Source organism: Nilaparvata lugens, chromosome 4 (assembly GCF_014356525.2).
Source record: "Nilaparvata lugens isolate BPH chromosome 4, ASM1435652v1, whole genome shotgun sequence".
NCBI classification, from domain to species: domain Eukaryota; kingdom Metazoa; phylum Arthropoda; class Insecta; order Hemiptera; family Delphacidae; genus Nilaparvata; species Nilaparvata lugens.
Window position 1 is genome coordinate 27822053 of NC_052507.1, and position 26115 is coordinate 27848167.

The following is a 26115-nucleotide window of genomic DNA, read 5'->3' on the forward strand; positions in this document are numbered from 1 at the left end:
CTTCTACTTCCTATAATATTATCATTACCATTAATTTATATCAAAAGTAGTTTCTTGGAATCTATTACCTATCACGTGAATGCTTTATTGGTGTTTAAAATTATTTTTTCTATTATCAGTCAATACATTTTATTTACAAACGAATAATATGAAACAATATGAAATAACAAAGAAAAATATAAAAATGTGAAATAAAAATGTAGCCCCATATTTTGAAATGATTGAAATGAATACTCTAAGTTTTAAGAATAGATATGAATACTACTACGATCTAGATTACAAGCACATCAATCCACAACATAAAGATTTCTTTTACTTACAAGCCTATTCAAATAAGTTGATAATAAAGAAAGTACATTCTTCGAGTTAACAACTACAACTTGATATTATTAAGTATTAACAAAGTACATTACACTCATTGCTGGGTTCGGGGTCTGAATATTATTATTATTGTGGTTGAATTACAACCCTCAACTAATTTTAAATCTTCAAGGAACTGATTGTACTGAAACGTATTTTGTTTTTTCTCAACTGTTTTGATTATAATTATTCAAATTTAAAATTTGAATTACTTATCGAATACAGTATGCAACACTAGAAGGATATTGACAGGTTAATTAATTATTTTGCTTACAATGAATGTTCAAGGTGAGAGAGTCCTCCATGACCTGAGCTGGGAAATGAGAGTTCATCACTCGGCACGATATCACTTGTCCGGAATCTTCTATTTTTGGTACGTAAATTAGCATACTTATTGTTACGTTTCCATCCGAGCTTACCTAAGGAAACAAGTCATACCTGCTTACAGAATCAATTCCATTGTTCACGAAATCACATAATATTGAATTTGAGTATCATTATATTAATCAATTTAGCTTGAAATTCTCCAGACTCAATATTGACTGTAATCTTTCATCAGTATTGTTATTATAATGTTGAATTCGGACATTATTTTATATTTCTTACTTACATATTAAATTAAATGCCTCGTTATTGAAAGTTATACAGACAAGATAAGTATTCAGCAAAATATTGAATTGTTCGATGAATTGTATTTGAGAATTGCAAATATAATTATCATGATGGATCAGAATTCTATGATAGTTTGAAGTAGGTGGGTTACTAAAGTTCAAACTTTGACTTATTTTATGTTTTAACAATTTTTGAATACCAGTAAATAGAGCCACCTTTCGCTACCTTCAAGTTGATACGAAAGTATTAGGAATAACTTCACAGTTTTATAACTTCACAACAGTTGAAATCCTTATAATTTCTTCACTTATTTCCGAGAAATTCACATTTCTTAATATCAAAAATCTGCATAATTTATGCGATTTGAAGGATTGCGATCATCTATGGTAATTCCAGAAGAAGCACATTCGTGTTCCTGGAACTAATATACTGGAAACAAGCATGCGAATTGCATTGCAGAGCATTCCGTGAATTTTGCATTCCATGTTGAGAATTTATTCTACTCACAGACTCCCTTATGTTGGATTGAATTTTCCTTCCAGCTTTCCACCACGTTACGACGGGAGTTGGTCGCGATCCAAATGTTTGACAGGGAATTTCATATTCGTGTCCCGCACTTAGTGGGCCCTTCTCAGCCAGGATGCTCACTTCTAATGGCCGCACTGTAAAACAACATAGATATGGCCGCTATATGATTCACTCACTTCACGAGACAATTGTTACGGTAGGCTACTACGCAAGCATCAACTTTCCATTCACAACAGAAATAATATGGAAGTAATACAACAGAGAATTATAGAAATTATGATCTCATGGTCATATACTGAAGAATATTGTTTGGAACAATTTATTGTGAGAGCTGGAGAGATTAGAACTCAAGATCCTCAAGAACTGCGATATATTACCATTTTCACAAGCATAGCGTGAGTTTTCAAATCAATAGCAATATTATTCTAGTATGTCATGAGGATCAATATTCATCATCCTTTTCAGTTAAGGATTAACTATATGAAACAGAATTGAAATATCCGTAAACTTAAACAAAGTTCATGCTGTAATGTGCAACAAAATATTTTGGATGTTAACTCATCTCATAAAATCACCATTTCACTTTTCTTTATCCACGTACAAGCAAAAAGTTTATATGGGCATGATCCGCAATAAAAAATCCTGCATCTGATGGTAAAATCGACATGAGCCACAAGGGTAAATATTTTTATCGATTATTACTGATATGGAACCATAGTTAAGGCAAAATTAATGTGACTCTTACATATTAGAGTCTGAAGATAGTCGACCTCAGTTAAAGGAAAAAAAGTTACAAGGTTTCCCTATGAAAATTATTAGTGTAGGGTAAATCTACTACATCAAAATGATTTTCATTACCGAAGAATTGATTGATTAATTACGAAAACATTATTAAATTATCTGCGAAACAAGGTTAAAACATCAACTGCATTGATATAGATCTAATTTGCACCATGCAATAGAATCATAGCTGTGGATTCCCTTGGGCTACACAAGCAGTAACTAATGTAATTATCAATTCATCCCGCCTTGTGTGATGGGTTGATATTAATTTAGCGCACTGTAACGCCTGATTAGACGTGTGAAATATGGATCAGCGACAATCACCCTTACATTGTAATCAGGCCTGATACGAACAATCTTTTACGATTCAGACACATATTCATTGAAATTCATTTTTACCCAAACATGACTTGTAATATTGTAATTACAGAACTTTCGATATAACTTCAAGGACAAATGAAGAAGAGGTGAGACAAAAGCCGAAAATACAGTCAGACTTGAATTTCCATTGTTGTGGCCACAAAAGGTGACGATTGTTAGCTCTTTGTTTGTGGGCCTAATCGCCGACCACCATCAACACAGAGACCATTCATAGAGAGCAATAAGATATGACCGAGCAGGGCTTGCGTCCTTCACAAACTTTGTCCGATGTCACCTCATTAGAATTCAGTCTCGGGTGGAAAAACAATCTTATCATTGCAGCCATTAAGTGCGGCATTAATTTGAAGCCGAACTCACCCAACAGAGCCTGGCTGAATTTAATGAGAATCCTCACCAGAGAGCTGATGAAGGTGGACGAATTATTGGCGTTTTCAACGCATCCCCTTGGAAAATGCGAGAAAATTTATGGCGGCTCCACGCTGAGACCTCGTTGAGATAATATTATTAGAGATTCCCGCACGCACACCAAGTGCAGATCGCCAGGGAACTTGTCCCTTCTCCCTTGCAGGGAAGGGTCCTCTCCCTTCGTCGTCAACGGTATCACAGGACACTCCGGCAGGCCTGGCATCCTATCACAACTCCGGCAATGTCAACAACATTCATAATCATGCCAGCTAACCCTCTGCCAGCCGCCAGCCAGTTCGACATGGCCTTCTTAGTTCGGAAGTTTACCACAAGGAGAATTCTCCGAAATTATTAAAGGAGCAGTCATGGTCGAAGTTTAGAGTTGAGCTGAAACTAAGGCTCCAAAAGTCGAATTCCTTCTTGAAATCAATTTGAGACGGAGATCTCTCCTAAACTTGATCCAGAATTCCGCTCTTTCTTATATCATGTTAGATTTTGTGGTCCTGCTTTGTTTTCCTTTCGATATTTTTTCATGAAAACTCTCTTCATTGAATAAATAAAACTTAATAAAACTATTATGAGAATTATTATCTTGCCGATCCTTACTTAAATGTTTTATCAAAAATTATCTTGACTGATCTTATGGATGCTTCATGTCCAATTCATTGTATGGGAAAATCGACTCATTGGTAGACTCAATGAGTAGTATCAATAACAACGCAATTATTGTCAAAACATTCTTTTAGGCTGAATGTTATATTCTCTTAAAATGAATTTCGAATGAGATTGGAGTAATGAACTTTATCATTGAGATTTCACCAGCAAATGCATGCGATAATAATCCATTTGCTTAAAGCAATTATCAACAATTTTATGCAGAATAGGATAACATTATTACATACAGTTACAGGTAGGTTGTCATGAAAAACTCACACCTAAATTCTTTTTTAGAATGGGAACCTGTTATCAAAGAATGAATATTATTCATCTCTATGTTGTTGCTTTTTTCTTACAGCTATAATAATTATAGGCTATGTGTCTATCACAGTCTAATCTATGTAATCAGTACCATCCAACCCTATAACCACACTTGATTGAATCCTGATAAGCATGGTAAAATTTATCTATATGAAAATTGACTATAATTCAAAATGTTTTGTCATTTCAAGGAATACTGGATATTCTTGTAGGATTATTTTACTCCAGCTACTGAGAATATTGTTGTCATCTAAAGGTGTGGTCATCTTGGTCATGCTATGTATAAGGAGGGTCACGAGATTCCACACTAAGGATGCTGTATTAATATCTTAACTCCCTGCTTCCCCATTTTCACCATCTAAATGGGACGTGGAAACACCTTTAATGGGGCATTCGATGTCTCTCCAAATATTCTGCTATTATCCATAAAAAAGTCACCTTCCCACATTTAATATCATCTCTAAGTGGTAATAGCCAACTGAGAGTAGACAAAATGGTTATGTTGATGATGACTCACTATTGAAGCAGTGTAGCCTCCTTACAGTGATAACAATGTTCTTTTCAACTAGAAACACCAATTTATAGAATATACGTTATGTATAAGCCATATAAAATATTCTTTTCCTACAGTTACCTTGAGAAGTGGCCATTCCTGCACTGATTACAGAACGCAAAGAATCACTTTTCCGCTCTAGTGCGGGAAAAATTTTTTCTGCACTCCAGATTTGCAACATGGCAACACAAAATAGTTGGTGGGTTATATGGAGGATTAGTGCACGAAAACAAAAATTAAGTTGGTAACAATGACTGTGGTTAGATTTAGATAAGAATCATTTCAATGGCTACCCTACATTTATGATAAAATCCCAATCTAGGAATCCAAAACAAGAATAATGTTTATCTAAATAATAATTAAATAATAACTTCTCATCATTTAATAATAAATAATGTTTATTTTCTATTGACAGTAATAATTATTTCAACTCCAAGCAATGAGAAATGTAGCAAACACACATTATGAAATTTGAATTTTCAGGTTAAATAATTACTGTTCGAAATCCATGTCATTAAAATTAATAAAATAACATTAGAATATACTACAATAAAATATTTTCTGTTGTCTATGTTATTTTATAAATTTTTTTTAGTTTACTTATAGTATTTTTCGGTAATTTTAGTTAACCTTAAGTCTAAATATCTGAATACTGTTCTTAGCTGGATGAAACGAAGTTAGGTACGATTCTTCCCGCTAGGTCGCGCACTTGTCGGTTCAGCCATCCCAACAAGCTGTTGGCGTGTATTTTGAATGCGAATTTTCTGTTTTATCTGTATTTTTTCTGATTCTTGAATGAATAAAAATGATAACTTTGGCTGAGAATTTTTAATTTCAATTTATTGGATTATTAATTTTGAATGAATTAAGGTTGTTATTAATAACAGCATCACACACACACACACAAACATTTGATGGATTTCAGCCATCATTTTATCCATAATTACCCACTTTTAATATTAAATGGCAACTGTAGGAAAAATTTAATGTGAAATACGTGAGCAAAGTTCCTCTGCTGCACTCAAGAAGCCATTCCACCCTCGCCTACGGCTCGGGCATAAACGTTTCTTTCGGTGCAGCAAATTGTCACTTTGCGCACTAGTTGCACAAATAACTATTTAGTAGCTTAAGAGAATTAATTCGTGAATCATGTAATCATTTCCTCAAAAGACCAGATTTCAAAATATAGACCCATTATTGTATTGATTCAGTGTAAGCTTAAAGCAAGAATGTATCAGGTAAGGTATCAGTTTTGAAACAATAGTACACTATACAAGATTAATTACTTAGTATTATGTAGATCAAGGACTTAATCAGCCAATTTTGTTAAACTGTGTTACCTCTTGTATGACATGAGAAATATACCTAGATATTCACAGGTCTGTCTTGGTACCTTGGTGATGCTGCTATGTCACGTGACAAGGTGTAACATTCAGCACATTCCTTGGATACCCAGCAATGATAACGCTGGAGGTGCACACCCTCTCAAATGCATATCCAATATAATGTGGTATATTAATAGAAATCGAGTTGCCACTGAAGCTACTATCACTAGAGAATGAATTCACTCAATAATATTCTCCAGTTGCGGGTGACAACACACAATTATTGTAGTGTAGATTATAATATTGATTTAATATAGTCAATATCAATATCGTACATACATCAGTAGAAGGAGTGTTCAATCAATGTCTAATAAGTTTATAAACATTTTTTCATTAATGAATTATTCCAGTTTAACTAATTCATGAAGTACAGACGTCAAAGTCAACATATTACGGTTGAATGTGAATTGAAAGGATTTTCTTGGATATGTTTTTCCAAACATGGAGTTTTATTTGTTAATTCCTCTTTCATAGATACAAGACACTATATAGATACAAAATAAAGCAACACACTATTTTATCCTCTGTCATTATCATACACATCATCATCAAACTTCATCTTTAATTGGTAATATGATTGAAGTAATTTTATCTAATTAAAGCTTAATCAACTATCAAAGCCGATGACTAACCACAATATACTTTTTACTTTTCATATCACGGAGACCTGAAATTCCCATTTTCGGTTGAGATTGGTGTAATTTTTTCTACTCTACCTCATTTTCCACAGACAAGCCACGAATTAAAGTGGAAATCATCTACAATGGAAAACTGCTGATGCCTTATGAAAGGAAGAGAAGATCCAGATGCCAAGCCACACACAGAAGGCGATTCGTAGGAGGAAAATAGAATAGATTGCTCTCTTGAAGCAACTGGTGAGAGAACGGACTGGAGAAGACTCAGAAAAATAATGGCAGACGGAAAAGTCTCAAGACATGGGTCACGAAGAGTTTAGACACCGCCGTACAATTAATCATCATCATTTCCAGAAAGTGGAGCGGACTGAACAGCATGTACAGACGCCCCCCCTCCCACCATACACAACAGCCACAACAATGAAAAATACGGGGAGCGAAGCTGCTAGAGTGCTTCTTATCCAATTTATAAAATGTTATTGCGATTAATAATAATCAAACTCTAATCCTTATAGAATAGATAAGAATCGGCATACTTAAGAAGATAATAATATCATTAGAATTATAAATTTATTTCAAATTTATCGCCCAAAATAGTGATCAATTTAGAATTCCAATGGATTTTAGTTTCTTTCTAATGGAATCTTCCTGTTAGAGGGAGAAAAAAATTCAACCCAAGAAATATTGATTGATTTTGAATTTCAATGGATTTCAGTTTCTTATTAATTTATAACTTTGTCATGCAGAATAATTACATAACAACTATCAAAGTATACCCTCACAGGTTGTAATGAATATTGATTGATAGGTAGCTACAAGAGTTCCCACTGAATAGCCCAATAGGCTATCCTAGCTCTTGCCTACACAGTTACCTTACCTAGATTTATGTGAAGAGTTTAACAGGATTCTTCAAGAGTGAAGATACAAATTATTTGTGTTTCTGAACTTGAAACCAGGCTCTGTTTCCCGAAATATAATATTGATTAGACCTTAGACCCGGAGATATAATTCACTGGTGAATAAGTGGAACATCTTACAGATTATGGGATTGAAAATCTAATTCACATGCAACTTTTTAAACTGTAAATCCATCAATAATTGAAAAATATAATATATAATATCTTCAATTTGATAGATGTCATGTCAATTTACTGATACAGGCTTGAGATGCAGTTTTATAAGTCCAAAAATGAGTTTAGAACTGATCGGCTGAGTTGAGAAAACTGTTGAATTCTTGGGATTATTCTGTTTTTCATCAAATTATTTGTGGAGAACCGGCGTTCTAATTTTCTGAACGGTAGTTGAGTGCACAATGATTTGTTCCAGAGAAATGAGGCAAAACTATCTGAAAATTTCAGTCCATTCCAACCTCTTCTCTCGAGAGAGTTCATTTAGCATCCTCTTCTGGAAAGCTGAAACAAGCAATACAATAATAGCGATTCGCCGCCTACATAAGCTCTGAAGCTTTGAGGGATTTGCAGTTGGAATTCTGCCAAATATCTTGACCTGAACCAAAAGTTTATGCACTGACTATCGACCTCCACTTCATAGTATTGAAGCAAAAGGTTGAAATACAACGCATAACCGTGAAGTAAACTGGCTCTTAGTAGGATACAGAAGAGAATTGCTGAATCGGGTCCTATGAGACTCCATCCCAGAAGCACAACGGAAGCAGATAAAGTTGTGTGCATTTTATGCAGCTTATAATGTACTCATTTTATGTAGCCTGCTTTCATTCAACGACTGGTTGACTGTTTCAAGTGAAAAAAATGTTTGCTAGGATATGATGAAAATGTGAATCTCGACTCCACTCACTTCCGTAGAGGTCTACAACTCTACTGAGACTGGAGGATAAAATAAACCTTACAATAGAGTTTCTTTTTTGTTTCAAACAGATTGTAAGTTGCAAATCAAATTTTAGAAGTTTAGAAATTATTGAATTACCTTACTTTCATCGTTTTAATGGATTATCAATATATTTTCCTATGCAGTATTGTTCTGTATTTTCAAGGGAATTCACACTTATAGTTGATAATCGTGAGGCAGATTTGAAAGATGGTAAATTATTACAATCATACCTCGTTTAGTTTCATGAATTCTGATAAAGTTGTAATTGAATTTTCCAAATAATCAATATTTTTTGGGTTTCACATTCTTGTATTGATAGTTTAGTGAGTTGATGGAGGACCTCTATCAAATGATAATTTTTAATCAAAGCTCTCATCAATAATAAATGTCATTATTTCCTTTGATATATGCAGTATATTTGCTAGGATTCGTCCATTCAAGATTGAATTAATAAAATCTCTCAAATGAAATTTTCATGGATATTCAGAGTTTTTCGTCAAATTTTACCATTAAAATACAAAGTACAAAGCACTCCTGTAAAGTTCCAAGTTTAAAGAACTCATTTTGAAATGACATGAAGATGACAGTCATGAAAATGTTCACGGAGGCGTGAATGACACAGATTCAGAGGAACCTTCCAAACTGTAATCAAAATGTGGGTAGGTATATTAATCAAATTTTTCAAGTAGAGAACGAAAGCAGACAGAAAACGGAAATTAAAATTGATTGTTCGAGACCCGAGTATTTTCAAGAAAAGAGAAGCAGTGATTACTGGCTGTATTTTGATGGACGAGCAACGTAACCAATGAAAACCTGTGACATAAGCAGAAGACTTGTTATTGTAATTACTGAAAAATAACAACATTTTGTTGTTCATTATTTACATTACTATGAATGCTTCTATATCTTACTCCTATTTTCATTTTTTGTAAACGTTGGTCTCTCATAATTGATTTGATTGTGATAATTATTCGTGAATCGAATGGATAATAATAATTAATTAAATAATTGACAAATTGGAATAATAGAGTTTTCAAAATTTGGTAATAAATGTTCTTGATATGAGATAATAATATGAATGTTCTTGGCATATAGTGCAATTAGGATTTTAATAGGGGTTACACGGTATTATAGGAGGATATAGTCCTGCACTCTTTCACAATAATTAATTGATAGAAAATTGTAGCTTTCTCAATTCACTGATTGGATAGAATAAGTATTTTTCGCTCACCAACTCGATCGTGGGGCCCCAATTCACTTAATAATTTTATTTCACTTGAAGATCTGGCGTGGAATGGCGACACTCAGGATTTAGTTTCACAATTCTTCCTCAGGAATAAGCTTATACAAATTGAACTTGCCTTCCAAATTAATTTAAGAGCACAAGACTACAGAGGAGCTACACATTTAACACACTGGATATAGTACATTTAACAAGAAGAGAAACCATTTAAACATTAATTTTAATAGGACAAATTAAACGGGTCCTGATAATTCGATTCTCAGAAGGCAAGTGTCTCTTCTTCCCAAAAAGCGGAAATCACCTGGTCTTCTTCTGAGAAGAAGAACCACGTGATTTGGGCAAGAACCAATCCTGTGCCTAATAAGAAAAAGTCCACCAATGGGAATTTTTCCACGCGGTTTTAATATTTAAATTAGACACAGAGGTTCGAAAAACACAGAAAATGACAAAAAATTACGTTAAACGGGAAGACTATAAAATTAAAGCAGATAAACAGAAAATAAACAGGGGTTGCAGAAATGAACAAGCTTGAGTTAGTTTTGAAATGAAAACAGACAATATAGAGATATCACAGTAGCACAGTAGCCGGCGGTATCAACAGCTGACAGATAAGGCTTGTCATCAATTTTGGCGCAATTCACTCTAACCTAATTATTGAAAATAAGGTAGTAAACAAACATTGGTAGGCAGTTGACGAATGACTCTGACAATAAATTGGTAAATTATACGAAATAATACTATAAGAATTTAATAAAACTATAATTAAATGAGTTTTACATAATTGACGTGAGTACATTTGATTTATGCCTCAATTATACATTAATTTTAGAAAATATGCTGGCATAGGCTTTGTATCCTGACAGTATATTAATCAAATTTTTCAAGTAGAGAACGAAAGCAGACAGAAAACGGAAATTAAAATTGATTGTTCGAGACCCGAGTATTTTCAAGAAGAGAGAAGCAGTGATTACTGGCTGTATTTTGATGGACGAGCAACGTAACCAATGAAAACCTGTGACATAAGCAGAAGACTTGTTATTGTAATTCCTGAAAAATAACAACATTTTGTTGTTCATTATTTACATTACTATGAATGCTTCTATATCTTACTCCTATTTTCATTTTTTGTAAACGTTGGTCTCTCATAATTGATTTGATTGTGATAATTATTCGTGAATCGAATGGATAATAATAAATAAGTTTACTTTCATTCAACCGTAGAGTAATGTACCAAAATTTTGAGTTATTAAATGGAATTTATTCTATGTTAAGTTAGTAGTTTTCAGTTCCCATGAAGATAGTAAATTTATTCTTGTTCATTGGCAACTTAGCCAGCATTTCTAAAATCATTATAATTATAATCAGAATCTTATTAAAGTCCTTGATTCCCACGATCCCACTTGGAATTATCTATTCTCACGACAGATTTAGATGCCAGAAGTATGCTGAATCAATCGCATAGTTCTAAACTTGCAAAAGGGAAATAACTTTTCTCTCCTAGTTTCCTTCTTGCTTGAACGTATCACCTTCCTTATTTACTGAGGAGAAAGAGAGTGGGAGAAGAGAAATTCACAGGCGATCGGGTAAATATTTTAAATGATGATGGCAAAACTGATCAGTCTGGAAGCCTCTGAAAACTAGGAGAGCGATCATTCTAATCCCAGCTGTCATAGTGTTAACTGTTTCTTGAGATTTTCTTTCAATTTCCAGTAATGTTTTCGTTTGGGGGTACATTCTCATTCTCTCCAGGAGATTGATTGTCCAAGTAAATCGGACATTTAATGTAATTGTAATTTAGAAGTAAAGTCCCCCTTATAGAATATAATAATGGGATGAATTAGGATGACGATTGTTTCCCTCTATACTTTGGATCTCCAATACCCCTTTTGGGTGAGTATTTTTATTATTGTCATTGAATATAATTGATCAATTTTGAAGTGGAAGTGTTCGATTTATGTATGTTAATAATATTATTTATTTCCTCATAGGAAGCGGTGAATTGTATTTATTTGATGATCTACCTAGATCATCAATTGAATACAATCCTATTAGATATTGGTAATTATTATGTTTCTAATTCTGTTGTAAATTTGTCATCAGGTTTCTGTATCGGGCTGAGAATTTCCATTGTAAAAGGGCCGGCGACTTCTTCCAACCATGGATGGAATCGTACGTCATTGAACGCTGATGAGGAGAGAACAAGACTAACTCCCTTTTGGATCTGTCGCCGCGACGCCTGAACATTCCTGGAGGACGACTAATCGTCTTCACCCTTCATCCATCTCTGCCAGGGACTCTGGACATCGCGACGACAACTACAAGATGAGTACTTGATCTTTCCCCACCAGAATTCAATGTGTCCCTTAAATTTTGGTCTCTTAAAGACGTAAAAATAATTAAATTTGGTCTCTTAAAGACAAAGATAATCTTTAATTGAAGAAAGTATTTATTGTGAAGTGTTGTTTGAATTTAAATATTTAATATAGAGGCAATCAATCGTCAAATGATTTTTATTTCGGATTCCTCACCACTGGAATAGTACTAGAAATTTCACTAACCCCTCCACCATCGGGGTCTCGCATGATTTCCAAACTTAATTATAGTTGTCTGAGAATTTAGGTTCTCAAAAGACACTATAGTAATATTGAATGAAAAAGACTAAGAAATTGTCAAAAAACCACTGATTTATTGATAATTAGAAAGACCGGTTTCGGTTATTACACCATTGTCAATCTCTGATAAACGGTTTATCAGAGATTGACAATGGTGTAATAACCGAAACCGGTCTTTCTAATTATCAATAAATCAGTGGTTTTTTGACAATTTCTTAGTCTTTTTCATTCAATATGAATAATTACCACAATATCAACTTCTCAACTACACAAAAAGTGACACTATAGTAATTTCACTCGAACAATTTCACAATTGAGGTGTATACGAACTAGCAAACTAATGCGAGAACCATATCAGGATATTGTATCAATATTACACATTTTTAAAAGTATTTTGCTAGGACTTGGAACTATTGGCTGGAATAAAATAATACAATCAAGGGAAATAATCAAACATGAAATTGAATTATAATACTGGTTAATTCATGAATATAAATTTTTTCACATTTGAACTGATCATGAGAATCCAATTTCATATTTAAATATATCTTAGAATCTTGAAATATACATGTACTTTGTGACCACACAATAGATTAGAAGATATCGCAATCTCTTAGGACACAGTCATACAAATAACCAGGAAAATACAATTCGCAGTAACATGATTCGTGCTCACCCGTCATCATTGTAGCACGGCTCTTGATTGAACTACAGTTGAGTGAACTCCAGTTCTTGGAATTTTCGAAGGGATTAGGCAACGTTGCTGTGATGTATGGAGCAGATCCAATCTAATCCTCTTTGAAGAATATCGAGTAATAGATTAATTTGCGACCTGAATCCAGGGATTATCTTGATAAACATGAAAGGGACTGAAGCGCTGATTACTGTTTCATATTTCACCAGCGATACCATCTTCAAATTGAATTTCGGGTCTTGGAGCGGGCGTGCTTCTTTGTCGGTATTGCCTTGGCTGGGCGCAGTGCTCACTGCACAGCAGTACGTGAGTGGCTTCGGAATGCCTCTTTAATAGTCTCATTAACAGTGTTTCTTGTTCTACAATGATTGGAGTTCAAATTGAAATGTAGGTTTGCCTCAGTAACGTTTGTTCGCTGTACCCTATTCATTGTCATCTAGGATTTTGCGGCTAATATCCTTGTATTGCCTCTGTTGAGGAATCCAATAACATTGTTGGTTTGCCAAGCCCCGCAAGTTGAGCTTATAAATAGAAGCTATGATTATATACACCAGTACATAAATTCAACAGTAACAAGAATTATCAGCCCATATTTTTCATTTCACTACGTTTTGATTCAAAAATTTTGTTCACGGAATATGCCTTCATATTAAAGTAATTCATATAAAAGTACTTCTATTTGAATTCACTCAAGATTAATTATTGAATTCTACTTCAAGAATAGTTTTTAAAATATTTATTAAATTCATGGCATCAGTTTATTATGTTTACTGGGAATTGATCGTGTTCAGTAATAATAAATCATGTTTGTGGCTGATTAGTAACTCAAAGTTTGTGGTGGTTGTTGTTCGCGACTTACCGTATTATTTATTTATTTTGTGATACATATGAGAGCACAAGAATATACCATAATTGCTCTCTTAACACATTATCCAAATGAAAACCATTTTCAAATGGTTGTGTTAACAAACATTGAAATATAATACTAATACCACATAAAGAATTCTATTACAGTAAAACATTTTGAATTAATTATGAACTCAATGATCTATTACAATAATCATTAAATTCAAAATGTGTTTATGTGTGTGATCTTTAATGTTTGAATTTCTCTTTTGGAAAGTGATCTTGACAAAATCTACATTTCGATTTGGTCTCTATAGTGTAAATCATTGAAAAAGGGACAGTTTTAGGCGGAAGGCCCTCCCTCATGTTGTGTATCCACAATGTAGTACCTAATATAATTGATAAATGAATAGAATTTCCGTTGAATTCCTTCCATCCCATGTTATGAACGTATTTCCGGATATTGTTTTTATGAATTACTGCATCAGTGAATAATGAAGAAAAGGAACATGCATTTCTTTGGGATGGTAATACAATATTGATAAGAAAGAACTTACAATGCAGATCGATGGTGACCGTGGTGGAGAGTGGTTCGATGGTGTCTGTGTTGGAGGCCTTACACGTGAGCAGCGAACCGAGGTGACGTCGCTCCACTCGCTCGATGATTAACACGTTCTTCACACGTCGTTCCGACAGTGTCTCGTCCGTGTCGTCCACCATCACCCCGTCACGGTACCAGCTCACCCGCGGCGGCGGACGACCTGTGCAAACACCACGGAAACGCGTCAGGAAACTATCCCAGAACAAGTCTAATATATTTTCATCCCATCTTTTCTCTATGACTGTACAGACTGGCCTCAGGCGATGCAATCTGTTCATATCATAAGTTGAGTTGCTCACAGTGAATACTAGCTTCAAGTCTAACATCGAAGCAAAATCGAAATTCTGTAATAGTTTATGAATATGTATGTTTTTTATGTGTATATTTCGTATATGAATATGTATGTTTTGTATGTGTATATTTCGTATATGAATATGTATGTTTTGTATGTGTATATTTCGTATATGAATATGTATGTTTTGTATGTGTATATTTCGTATATGAATATGTATATGAATGTTTTGTCCAGTTTCCAATTTTTGACATAAGAACACTGTACCATAGAGAAAAGACAGCACACGAAGATATAATATCATGATGAGCTATAAACTGAACTCTAGTCAGGTCCACGTTATAATGGCAGTGTTTAATAGCAATGGTATTGCTATCCTTGTCTATCATTCAACAAAGCGGATAGCGCTATCTCTTCCTCACTTCACTCTGTTGCCAGATCGTCTTTTAACAATTTAGAATTAATAATTAATTGACAGAATATTTCTAAATTATGAAAATTTATTATAAAATTATAGAAAATTGTAATTTCTTGCTTAATATATATATATATATATATATTATATATATATATATATTATATATATATATATATATATATATACGAGAATGAACAGTTAATATTAAATCAATAGATCTCTAGCTATACCGTCTCTAGAAGGCATTGACAAGACAGAGGATCGGCGACGTTATTCTCGTATCTTTCTCCACTGCCATTATAACGAGTACCTTACTGTAGATGTACACTAAACACGTGTAACTAGTCTAGATTTAACAGAAAATCTGCTTGAAATTTGGAACATATAATGGATCTATGCCATAACTTCTTATGCTATCTTTTTTCAATGACTGTACAGACTGGCCTCAGGCGATGCAATCTGTTCATATCATAAGTTGAGTTGCTCACAGTGAATACTAGCTTCAAGTCTAACATCGAAGCAAAATCGAAATTCTGTAATAGTTTATGAATATGTATGTTTTGTATGTGTATATTTCGTATATGAATATGTATGTTTTTTATGTGTATATTTCGTATATGAATATGTATGTTTTGTATGTGTATATTTCGTATATGAATATGTATGTTTTGTCCAGTTTCCAATTTTTGACATAAGAACACTGTACCATAGAGAAAAGACAGCACACGAAGATATAATATCATGATGAGCTATAAACTGAACTCTAGTCAGGTCCACGTTATAATGGCAGTGTTTAATAGCAATGGTATTGCTATCCTTGTCTATCATTCAACAAAGCGGATAGCGCTATCTCTTCCTCACTTCACTCTGTTGCCAGATCGTCTTTTAACAATTTAGAATTAATAATTAATTGACAGAATATTTCTAAATTATGAAAATTTATTATAAAATTATAGAAAATTGTAATTTCTTGCTTAATATATATATATATATATATATAATATATATATATATATATATATATATATATATATACGAGAATGAACAGTTAATATTAAATCAATAGATCTCTAGCTATACCGTCTCTAGAAGGCATTGACAAGACAGAGGATCGGCGACGTTATTCTCGTATCTTTCTCCACTGCCATTATAACGAGTACCTTACTGTAGATGTACACTAAACACGTGTAACTAGTCTAGATTTAACAGAAAATCTGCTTGAAATTTGGAACATATAATGGATCTATGCCATAACTTCTTATGCTATCTTTTTTCAATGACTGTACAGACTGTTGGTTTTGGACCTCAGGCGATACAATCAGTTCATATCATAAATTAAGTTGCAGTGAAGAAATACTTCAAGCCTAGAAATATGTATCGTACAAATATTAATTGCGTATTATAATTATAATTCTACATAGTTTGTTCTGGAGTTCTGTTATTCTCTTCCCCATGATTGGAATGTTATTTGTAATTTCAGTAATTCGAGTTATCATTATTATTGGTTGGTATTGGTATGTAATGAGTGAAGTGTCAAAAATCGATTGATTTGATCAAGACAGTTGGAATTATTTTACTGAAACCAAACGATGAAAGTATACTGTTGATTCTAATAAAACCCAATAATCTCGCTTCAATTTTTTTTCTATATTATATTTATATAATTATATAATCACGTATAATTAACAACTGAGGTAACATTATTCAATTTTATAATTGAAGGATTTTAGTTCTAGCCTTTGTCCTAAAACATGATGATAATGGATAACCTCAGTAACTCAGTCAATATTAGGTGTTGCAAAAACTACAAAACAGTACCGTAGAGTAATTGGTCTTTTTTATGGAAAAGGATTATGTCTGTACTATTTTGCATTATGATAGCCTAGATGTCTGAATAATGATTGCTATTTGAAGAGCCATACTGTAGATTTTGAATACAATAGTGAGTAACAGGAAAAAATCAAGAAAATATGAAATTGTGATTTTCTTTGAGAAAATGCTTTCCCTCCAAATCTAAAAAATTCTAAAACCCGCATATTACGAATATCACGCTATAGTGATATGTTGAAAGGATGAACAAAGCCATGAGAGGATGATAATAAAATGTACGACTCATTCCTAGCAAACAAGTTTATAGAGTTGCCTATATATTCTCATCCTGTGCAAATACTTTTCAGTGGGTGAATGGGGTTGCTCATTCGCAGCTGACCTTCCGACAGTGCGACGATAATTTCCATCACCCTAAATCAATAATAATGTTTACTTTCAACTTCATCAAAATGGAAAACTGAAACTATCACCGGTCATATCTTCATCCTCTTCAAACACGTTGAGCATTGTTCCAGCTATTTAATCATCAGTGACCTTTGTTTATCATTAATACGTCTAAACAAATATTAATTTATACGGGTGTAACTTCAAGTTGAGCTGAAAGAGACGCACCACAGTGCTCATATACAATTCCAGTTCAGAAACACGTTCCTAGGATGGAGGCTGGAAGAGAGCCTTGCATCACAAACACACATGCTCCCGTTTTATTCTATGGACTTCTACTTGCTTCCCTCTCTACAAATCCAACTCAACACAACTCTCCTTCCTTCTTCACCCTCTAAATCTCTCTCCCACACTGTCAGTCATTTATCTATCATTCGCTCTTCCTCTCTGTCTCATGACTCCCACTCATTTTCTCTTTTTTCCTGACTGCGTCTCACTAGTTCAGCGTTGTGAGACCCAGTCGGGGAGGACCAAGTGGTCTTGTTTTCATAACTTATTCATAAATTACAGAAAGACCAGAATGGTCAGTTCAACGCACATCCTAATGCTTAGCAACTGAGTACAGACAGCACTTCAACCCTGGAATGTGAAATTCGTGTAGAATTTCCCCGGTTGGAAACCGTATAATGTGTTGATAAAATAGGTCAGTAGTTTCTCTATTATTGTAGTAAATGACCAGTGACCACTAAGATTAGAGTTGTGTTCATGCTTGCAGCTGAACATTCCTCCATTTTGCATCCATAGTAACAACGTTGTCTCCTTATTGATTATTTTTTCCCCAAACAGGTAATATACCTTTGGACTTTATTGCTTCTGAAGAATATATAACTGTCTAGTGAATTTTTCATGTATGTCAACCTATGGTTCCTGGTTCGAATTCAAATTCAATTATTCTTTATTCCATACAAAATACAGATTACATTGTAATACAGAGCATGTTTTACTGGAATACCACTACAAGACTATTCGTCTGAGTGTAGGGGGTGGGTTCATGTTACAGTGGGTAGCCAATAGTCTATTCATAATATTATATAGCTACTAGAATGTCCGACTTTGTTAACAAGAAGAAAGTAAGTATAAGATAGTTTGTATTATAATCATGGAATTAAATATTACCTATTACATTGCTCTTTGACGAAATTTCATAAACAAGAAAATATTGAGTAACATATAAAAAAAAGAGTGACATATACAGATTCGAGAATTGAAATATGAATAAATTCTTGAGATTGCATGAGTGGAATATATTTTGTATATACTTATTGTAAAAAAATGGTAGCTTCCCATATAAAATTACCGAGGAACAGGAACCAGCCAATTCCCCAGTGACCATTAAAAAGAATATAGTAATGAAGATATGTAAATCTATAAACGATTAAATAAATTATGTGGTAAATATAAAGAGAAGAAAGGTAAGTTATGAAAATTTAAAAGCTCTCAAAAATGAAGAAAAATCTATGTATGTATAAGAAAAGCTATCAAATTAATAGAGATGATCTTAGTGCCAATAAACAGACTGAAGCAGGCTTTCTGACGACTCCCAGCCCAGGCGGTATAGCCACCCCTCCACCTTACGCTTGAATGCAGCCACACTGCATTCATCCATATCAGTTCTTATCTCAGCGGGCAAATTACGATAGACCATTTGAGCCAAATAAAAAGGTGTCCTCAGCTCCACTCCATGAACCACCTGCGGCGTCGCAAAACCGATAGGTATGTAAAATATCTGATAAAATTTTAAGTTTATTAGTTTTTAGGTAGATCAATAAAGATTTAATGTACAATTGCCTTACATTTAAAACTGGAAATTCTGTGAAAAGTTGTGCTGTTGGATATCGGCATTCCTTATTTAAAACAGTTTTGATAATTTTTCTCTGCGACACCGCAAGCGGTTCAAGAAGGGTAGCAGGAAGGCCTCCCCAAACCAGTATGCCATACTGTATAATAGACTGAACGTATGCGTAATAGACTGTCTTACACTGCTTCTTAGTCAAAACTTGACTTAACTGGGAAAAGGCATACAGTAGCCTTCTGTATTCAGCGAAATATTGAATTTTTCGATGAATTGTATTTGAAAATTGCAAATAGATCATGATGGATCAGAATTTTATGATAGTTTGAAGTAGGTAGGCTACTAAAGTTCAAACTTTGACTTATTTTATGTTTTAACAATTTTTGAATACCAGTAAATAGAGCCACCTTTCGCTACCTTCAAGTTGAAACGAAAGTATTAGGAATAACTCCACAGTTTTATAACTTCACAACAAGGAAGGCCTCCCCAAACCAGTATGCCATACTGTATAATAGACTGGACGTATGCGTAATAGACTGTCTTACACTGCTTCTTAATCAAAACTTGACTCAACTGGGAAAAAGCATACAGTAGCCTTCTAAGTCACTGCTTCACCAACTGGATGTGCGGACTCCAACTTAAGGTGTTATCAATTATTGTTATCTCAAGGTAATTATATTGATTAACTCTTTCTAAGTTTTCACAGTTACAGGAAATTGAAGTAGAGTCCCCACATGAGTGGAGTTTCAGGTCTTTGTGTCCTGGATCTTGCTGATTACGGGTTACTATAGGCATGTACTTGGTCTTGCTGATATTGACAGTCAAAGAGTTGTGGTCAAACCAGGCCTTAATTCTAGACAAGTCAGCTGTAGCGTTCCTGTATGCGTCGTCCCATAATTTACCAGTTGAGACCAGCCGTATCATCATCAACTAAAAAAAGTTTACTTTTGATGCTCAGCAGTGGTAGATTATTAACATATATCAGGAAGAGAATAGGCCCAAGAGTACTCCCCTGAACAACCCCGTAATCAACTTGCTCCAGGCCACTCAAACCAGGTTACTGGTTCAAATAATGGAAGTAGCTTTTTAGGTCTCTCTCAGTTCCTAAAGTGCGAGATAAATTACTTTTAACATGAAGAGGAGAAACCCATTTCTCCCTCCACAGTTTGTAGCGTAGACACAGACGGACATCCTGCGCACAATTGGATGCGCCGTGTGATTTTGCTTCATGTTCTTGTGATGAACACATCTCCGTAACAAACACAAACCAATATACCTGCTGACCAGTTCACTTCTTGGAACATTGCCAGCAATAGATGGAGGGGAGTGATGCCGCGTCGCGTTACAAAGCTCTCTCACTCAGACACAAAAGAAGGAGAATGCTGCTAGGTAGTGGGAGTGATTAGTGGAGGATAGAGCATCGGACCTCTCCATCTTCGAGAAAGAGCCGTGTTAAAAGTAATTTATCTTGCACTTTAGTACTGAACAATACCATTCGAATAGTCTTGACTCTCCTGCTCTCTCCTTATCCTTTTGCAATTTACAGTGTCTAGGGAATAAAATACATGAACTAAATGTAATACATATTATTAATAATTATGATATTCTTTGCTTAACTGAACATTGGTTGCGAGAGAAGCATTCGAAACTGGTCAATATAGATGGTTTTGTGATGAAAAACTTGTCTTGCTAAATCCAAGAATGGGGTGTAATTATTTTTATTTCTGGCGAATGTGTTAACTATTTCAAAATAATTGATATGTCAGCCTATTGTAATGGAATCCAGAATGAACTTGTTGCTATCAGATGTAAGAAATTAACAATTATCATCATAATAACACTACAGATCACCTAGTGGTAACTTCAACCTCTTCCTGGATGCATTGGATAGACTTATTGTATCTTTAACTTAATACACGCAGGATTACCATTTTATTATAGGAGGTGATTATAATGTGAACATACTGTCTATTGATCCTAGAAAATCCGAGTTGGTAAATTCTCTTAAATCTCATAATCTGTATCTGACTAACTTTGAGCCAACAAAAATGAACTCTTGCTTGGACAATGTCGCAACTGACCTGCGCCCAGGTATGTTCAAGGTAGCTGTTGAGCGGTGGTTTTGGGTGATCACGATGCCATTTCTTTTAGAGTGAGATCCAATATGAACATAATCTGTAATCCTAATTATTCTAAAACTGAAAAATCTTATAGTTTCAGACCAATAACTGCTCTAGGAACCAATCAATTATATTCTCAACTCTGTACTATCCACTGGCCTAGTATTCTAATTCAAGAAAGGGCTCAGAATAATTTTCAATTATTCTTTAATAAATTTCATAAGCTATTAAAAATCTTCTCCCCTTTGAAAACTAAAACGCCTTCCTCTGGTAGAGATAAAAAGTGGAATCAACTCTCACCTGCTTTGAATGGTTTAAGGAATACATTACTGATAGCTCATGATAAATATGAAACTAGTAGATCAGAAAATGAAAAACGTACTTATATCAATCTAAAGAAAATATACAAATTAGAGCTTAAATCATTCAGGCTCAACTCAAATGTCAGGCGTATTGAATCAGCAAATTGCAAATGCAAAAAGCAAAAGCTTAGCTGCATGGAAAATTATTCGGGAATGCTTCAATCTACTACCTAATGTTAAAACATCAATCTCTCCTGATACATTCAATATATACTTTCTCAAATCAGTAGTACAAATTCACAGGAGTATTGACTCAACTGGTGTTCTGGCAGAGGATTTACTATCCCTCTCTCCAGGAACTGATTGTAGATTTGAAATAAAAGAGGTTTCAGTTGAGCAGGTTATAGGTATTGTCATAAGAATGGAATCCTCAAATAGTAAAGATATATATGATATGTCCAGCTCACTGGTGAAATAAGTAATTCAACCAATTGTTGCACCATGAAAATCTTGTTTCAATTCTTGCATAAATGAAGCAGTTTTTCAAAAAATTCTTAAACATTCTCGTACCATACCTATATACAAAAAAGGTTGCAAGAAAGAACCTGAGTACTTACCCATATCCTCTGTTCCACCAATATTTGGTAAAATTTATGAATAAATAAATAATTTCCATTCAACTCTATGAATACTTTGAGAGTAACGGCCTGCTTGCCGCTGCACAGTTTGGTTTCAGAGCAGGTAGATCAACCATAGATGCAGTTGGCTCGATTGTAGACGGCATATTGGACTGCTTTAATCCTGAGAACTATGCATGTTTAGTGTTATATGACCTGAGTAGAGCGTTCGATGTTGTCCAACATGAAATTTTATTGAAAAAATTGTATTATTTAGGTGTGCAAGGGAAAGCTCTCAAATTGCTGCAATCGTACCTGATTGATCGTAGGCAGACTGTACATGTTAATAACGAATTCTACAAGTGTTGCCTTGTACAGCAGCATAAACCTGGTCCCCGACTTTCTCGAATTCGAAAATAAATTATACCATATTTTTGTACCATTTTTGTACCTTTTTGTACCACCAAGAAAAATTTTTGTACCCCTCCCCATTTTGGAAAAATCGAATTTGAAAAGTCGGGGTACAGGTTTATGCCTCTCCCCGACTTGTTCAGATTTGAGCGAAAATTATACCATCGTGTTCTCTGATTTTTGTACCATTTTGTACCACCAAAAAAAATGTGTTTGTACCACCACCCATTTTGGGGTACAAGCGATTGAAAAGTCGGGGGCGGGACCCCGACTTCAGCAAAATGCAATGAATCCCATACCAAATTGAAGCTAGATTTTTGTACATTTTTGTACCACCAAGAAAAATTTTTGTACCCCTCCCCATTTTGAAAAAATTGCATTTGAAAAGTCGGGGTACAGGTTCATGCCTATCCCCGACCTGCTCGGATTTGAACGAAAACTATACCATTGTTTTCTCTGATTCTTGTACCATTTTGTACCACCAAAAAAAAATTTTGTACCACCCCCCCATTTTGGGGTACAAGCAATTGAAAAGTCGGGGGCGGGACCCCGACTTGAGCAAAATGCTATGAAACCCATACCAAATGAAAGCTAAACCGTGCATTCCTCCGAACATCTTGCCTTTCAACAAACATGAGCATAATATGTTTCATAATGTTAAAAATCAGCTGTTAATCATTCGCCGTACCATACTCCGAACCATTCACCATGCCGCTTGCCACTGTTCTAACTGCTCACCTCACCTCACTACGAACGCTGAACTTTTCAGCCAATCAGAGCCCTCGACTACAATTCGCCGTGCAGCTCGCTCCACAATATTTTTTCTATCCATCACAAGTGGAAAACATGCGAACATGAATACAGAAGTATGGGCAATTTTTTATTTGATTAAATTCATGTTTTGAAGAATTCTTTGTTAAGAATGATAAATTGATAGGAGATTATAAATATTTTCTAATTCAAATGAAATAACTTCTGAAGAAAATAATGATTGGATAAATACCAATATTGAATTATTGTTGACCAAGAACTCAGTACATCGACAATTCATTCAACTAATTCTGTATTGATAAAATTATAATCATTTTCTCTATTGATAATCAATTTCATCAACTAATCATCAACTAACTGAAAAAAGTACTTCAATTTCCATGAATTTATGAATAGAATTATATAAATCTAAAATGTAGGTCATATCTAAATTCACAAAGAGTTCGATTCTTGTTGGCAAGATAGATGTTACTCAATGCAGAAATCATTGTTATTTTACTAAAAGATAGGATAAAATGAATAGTTCTCTTTCAGGGGGAGTATTGACAACCCACAAAACTCATTTTTCATTTGAATAAATAATATCAAAAAGGTGCATAGGACCTTACTCTTTTGTTCAGCTTGCTAAAATACCCCTCATTTCAATATTAACATTTTCGACTGACTGTAGCCTACAGTGAGTCAATCATTCTATCAAGGCTTGAATAATTTTGAAATTTTAATTAAATAATAGTGCAAGAATATAATTATCATGTAGATATCAGCACCTTTATTTAAAGACATATTAACTGCATGCGTTTTCATATTGCCGATACAGCATTGATAAAACTGTAGACGTTTATTTAGCAGTCTCAAAAAACAGTTTTAGCTGAAAAATTAATAATACATGCCACGTGTAGGCTTATACATTGCATCAGGAAAACGAAGTTCAAAACTATGCTTTTCCTAAACATATGTTTTTGAGATGATTTCTTTGATGCAGCTGTTTCACATTCACCATTATAAATTATACAGAGTTTGTGAAAATAAAAATATTTATTGATTACCAAAACAATACTTATATCATATTAATGATAATAATCAATTATTAAAACAATACTTTTATTATATCAATAATAATAATATTATTAAACATATTTATCAATTATCAGAACAATATTATTGGGGTTGAGTGGAATCAGGTAGAAAACAATAATAGAACAGATGTTCTTTTTTGAATTTCTAACATATTATTTTGTTATTTCCAATGATTACAACATATGTTAGAATATCACATGTCAATAAATAAATTATCTCATTTCCATATGGCACTCACCTTACCATATTCATAACCTTACTTAATAGGATCCTTTTTCATCCTTTGAAATCCTTAGAGGCAAAATATCTCAAAATCCGTTCTTAGTGCGCGTCTAGCATGTTTGAAGAATATTTGTGCAAAGTTTCAAGTCTGTAGGACAATTAGTTTGAGCTGTAGTGTGATTTTACATCAAAATTTTTGAAAAATGCCCTCTCCTGGACCCCCCTGTGCTCCTGATCGAAATTTTTCTGCATAGATCAAATTTTCTTTTGCGGCTGAACAAAAAAGTTCCTCATGACTTTGCTGTGCAATGAGCGGTTAAAAAGTACAAAATTTTGGGGGGGCCCCAGCTCCCTCAGGGGGGCAAATTTCTGAAAATCATTTCTTAGTGGATGTTTTCAGGCTACCATAACCAATCGTGCAAAATTTCAAGTTTTTAGGTTCAGTAGTTTGGGCTGTGGTGTGATTTCAGTCTGTCTGGGCTTAGCCTTTTATAAGTATAGAGTCTGATTGATCCTATCTTGAAAGTAGATATCAGAGTATCGAGGAATTCCTTTTCTTTTCATATTGTCCTTGAAATGCAAAATTTCAAAAAAAACTTGTGTATACATCGACTCGCAGTTGAAAAAGAAAAATTCCTGCCAAATCTCATCGAATTCTATCAACGCGTTTGGCCATTATCGCGTTACATTAGGATGGACAAAAGCAAATCGAGTTGAAACATAGACCTCACTACGTTTGGTCAGCAATCAGTGAGAACTTGTTCCAATCCAATAAAATACTTTTCGATCATTTTTAAACAGTTTTGATCGAGATAGATCATCAAATTATTAGATTTTATCAGTGTTGATATCGATGTGAAGATTGACGTGATAATTTGTAGATAGGAATCACCATTACTGTATCACATGATTTGATACGAAATACCCAAATATTACTTTCAGTGGCCAAAAGAATAGTTTTTTCCCTTCTGTATCATTTTAATTGCCTCAAATGATACGCTACATATTGTAGAAAGGAATGATCACTTCTGTATCACAAGATTTGATACAAAACTTTCAAACCCAAGTAACTTATGATGTAGAAGGGTACAAAATTATGTTTTCTCAGATCAGGTGGAAAACGTATTTCTGTAATCAATGAACCGTTTTAATCACGGTTTTAAATTATATTTTCATCATTTTCCACTGTAGGTAATGGAAAATAAAACTTCACACCTCAAAAACACGAAATAAAAGTGGTACAAAAATATTTTTCAATTGGAAAGTGAAGAAGAGGTTCCATTTTCGCTATCAACAATGTTAAATACCCAAATATTATTCTCAGTGGCCAAAAGAATCGTTTTTTCCCTTCTGTA

General features: G+C 34.0%; 1 protein-coding gene across 2 annotated transcripts in view; it reads right to left on the reverse strand.

Moving 5' to 3' along the window:
* Nucleotides 1–26115, reverse strand: part of LOC111048897 (nephrin) — a 205634-nt gene that overhangs the window by 11186 nt on the left and 168333 nt on the right. For both annotated transcript variants that reach the window (XM_039427269.1, XM_039427270.1), the window contains exons 5-7: nt 14421–14624; nt 1480–1634; nt 635–779 (exon numbers count right to left, since the gene is read on the reverse strand). In XM_039427269.1, the coding sequence (XP_039283203.1) occupies nt 635–779; nt 1480–1634; nt 14421–14624 (504 nt within the window). The remainder of the gene's footprint in view (nt 1–634; nt 780–1479; nt 1635–14420; nt 14625–26115) is intronic.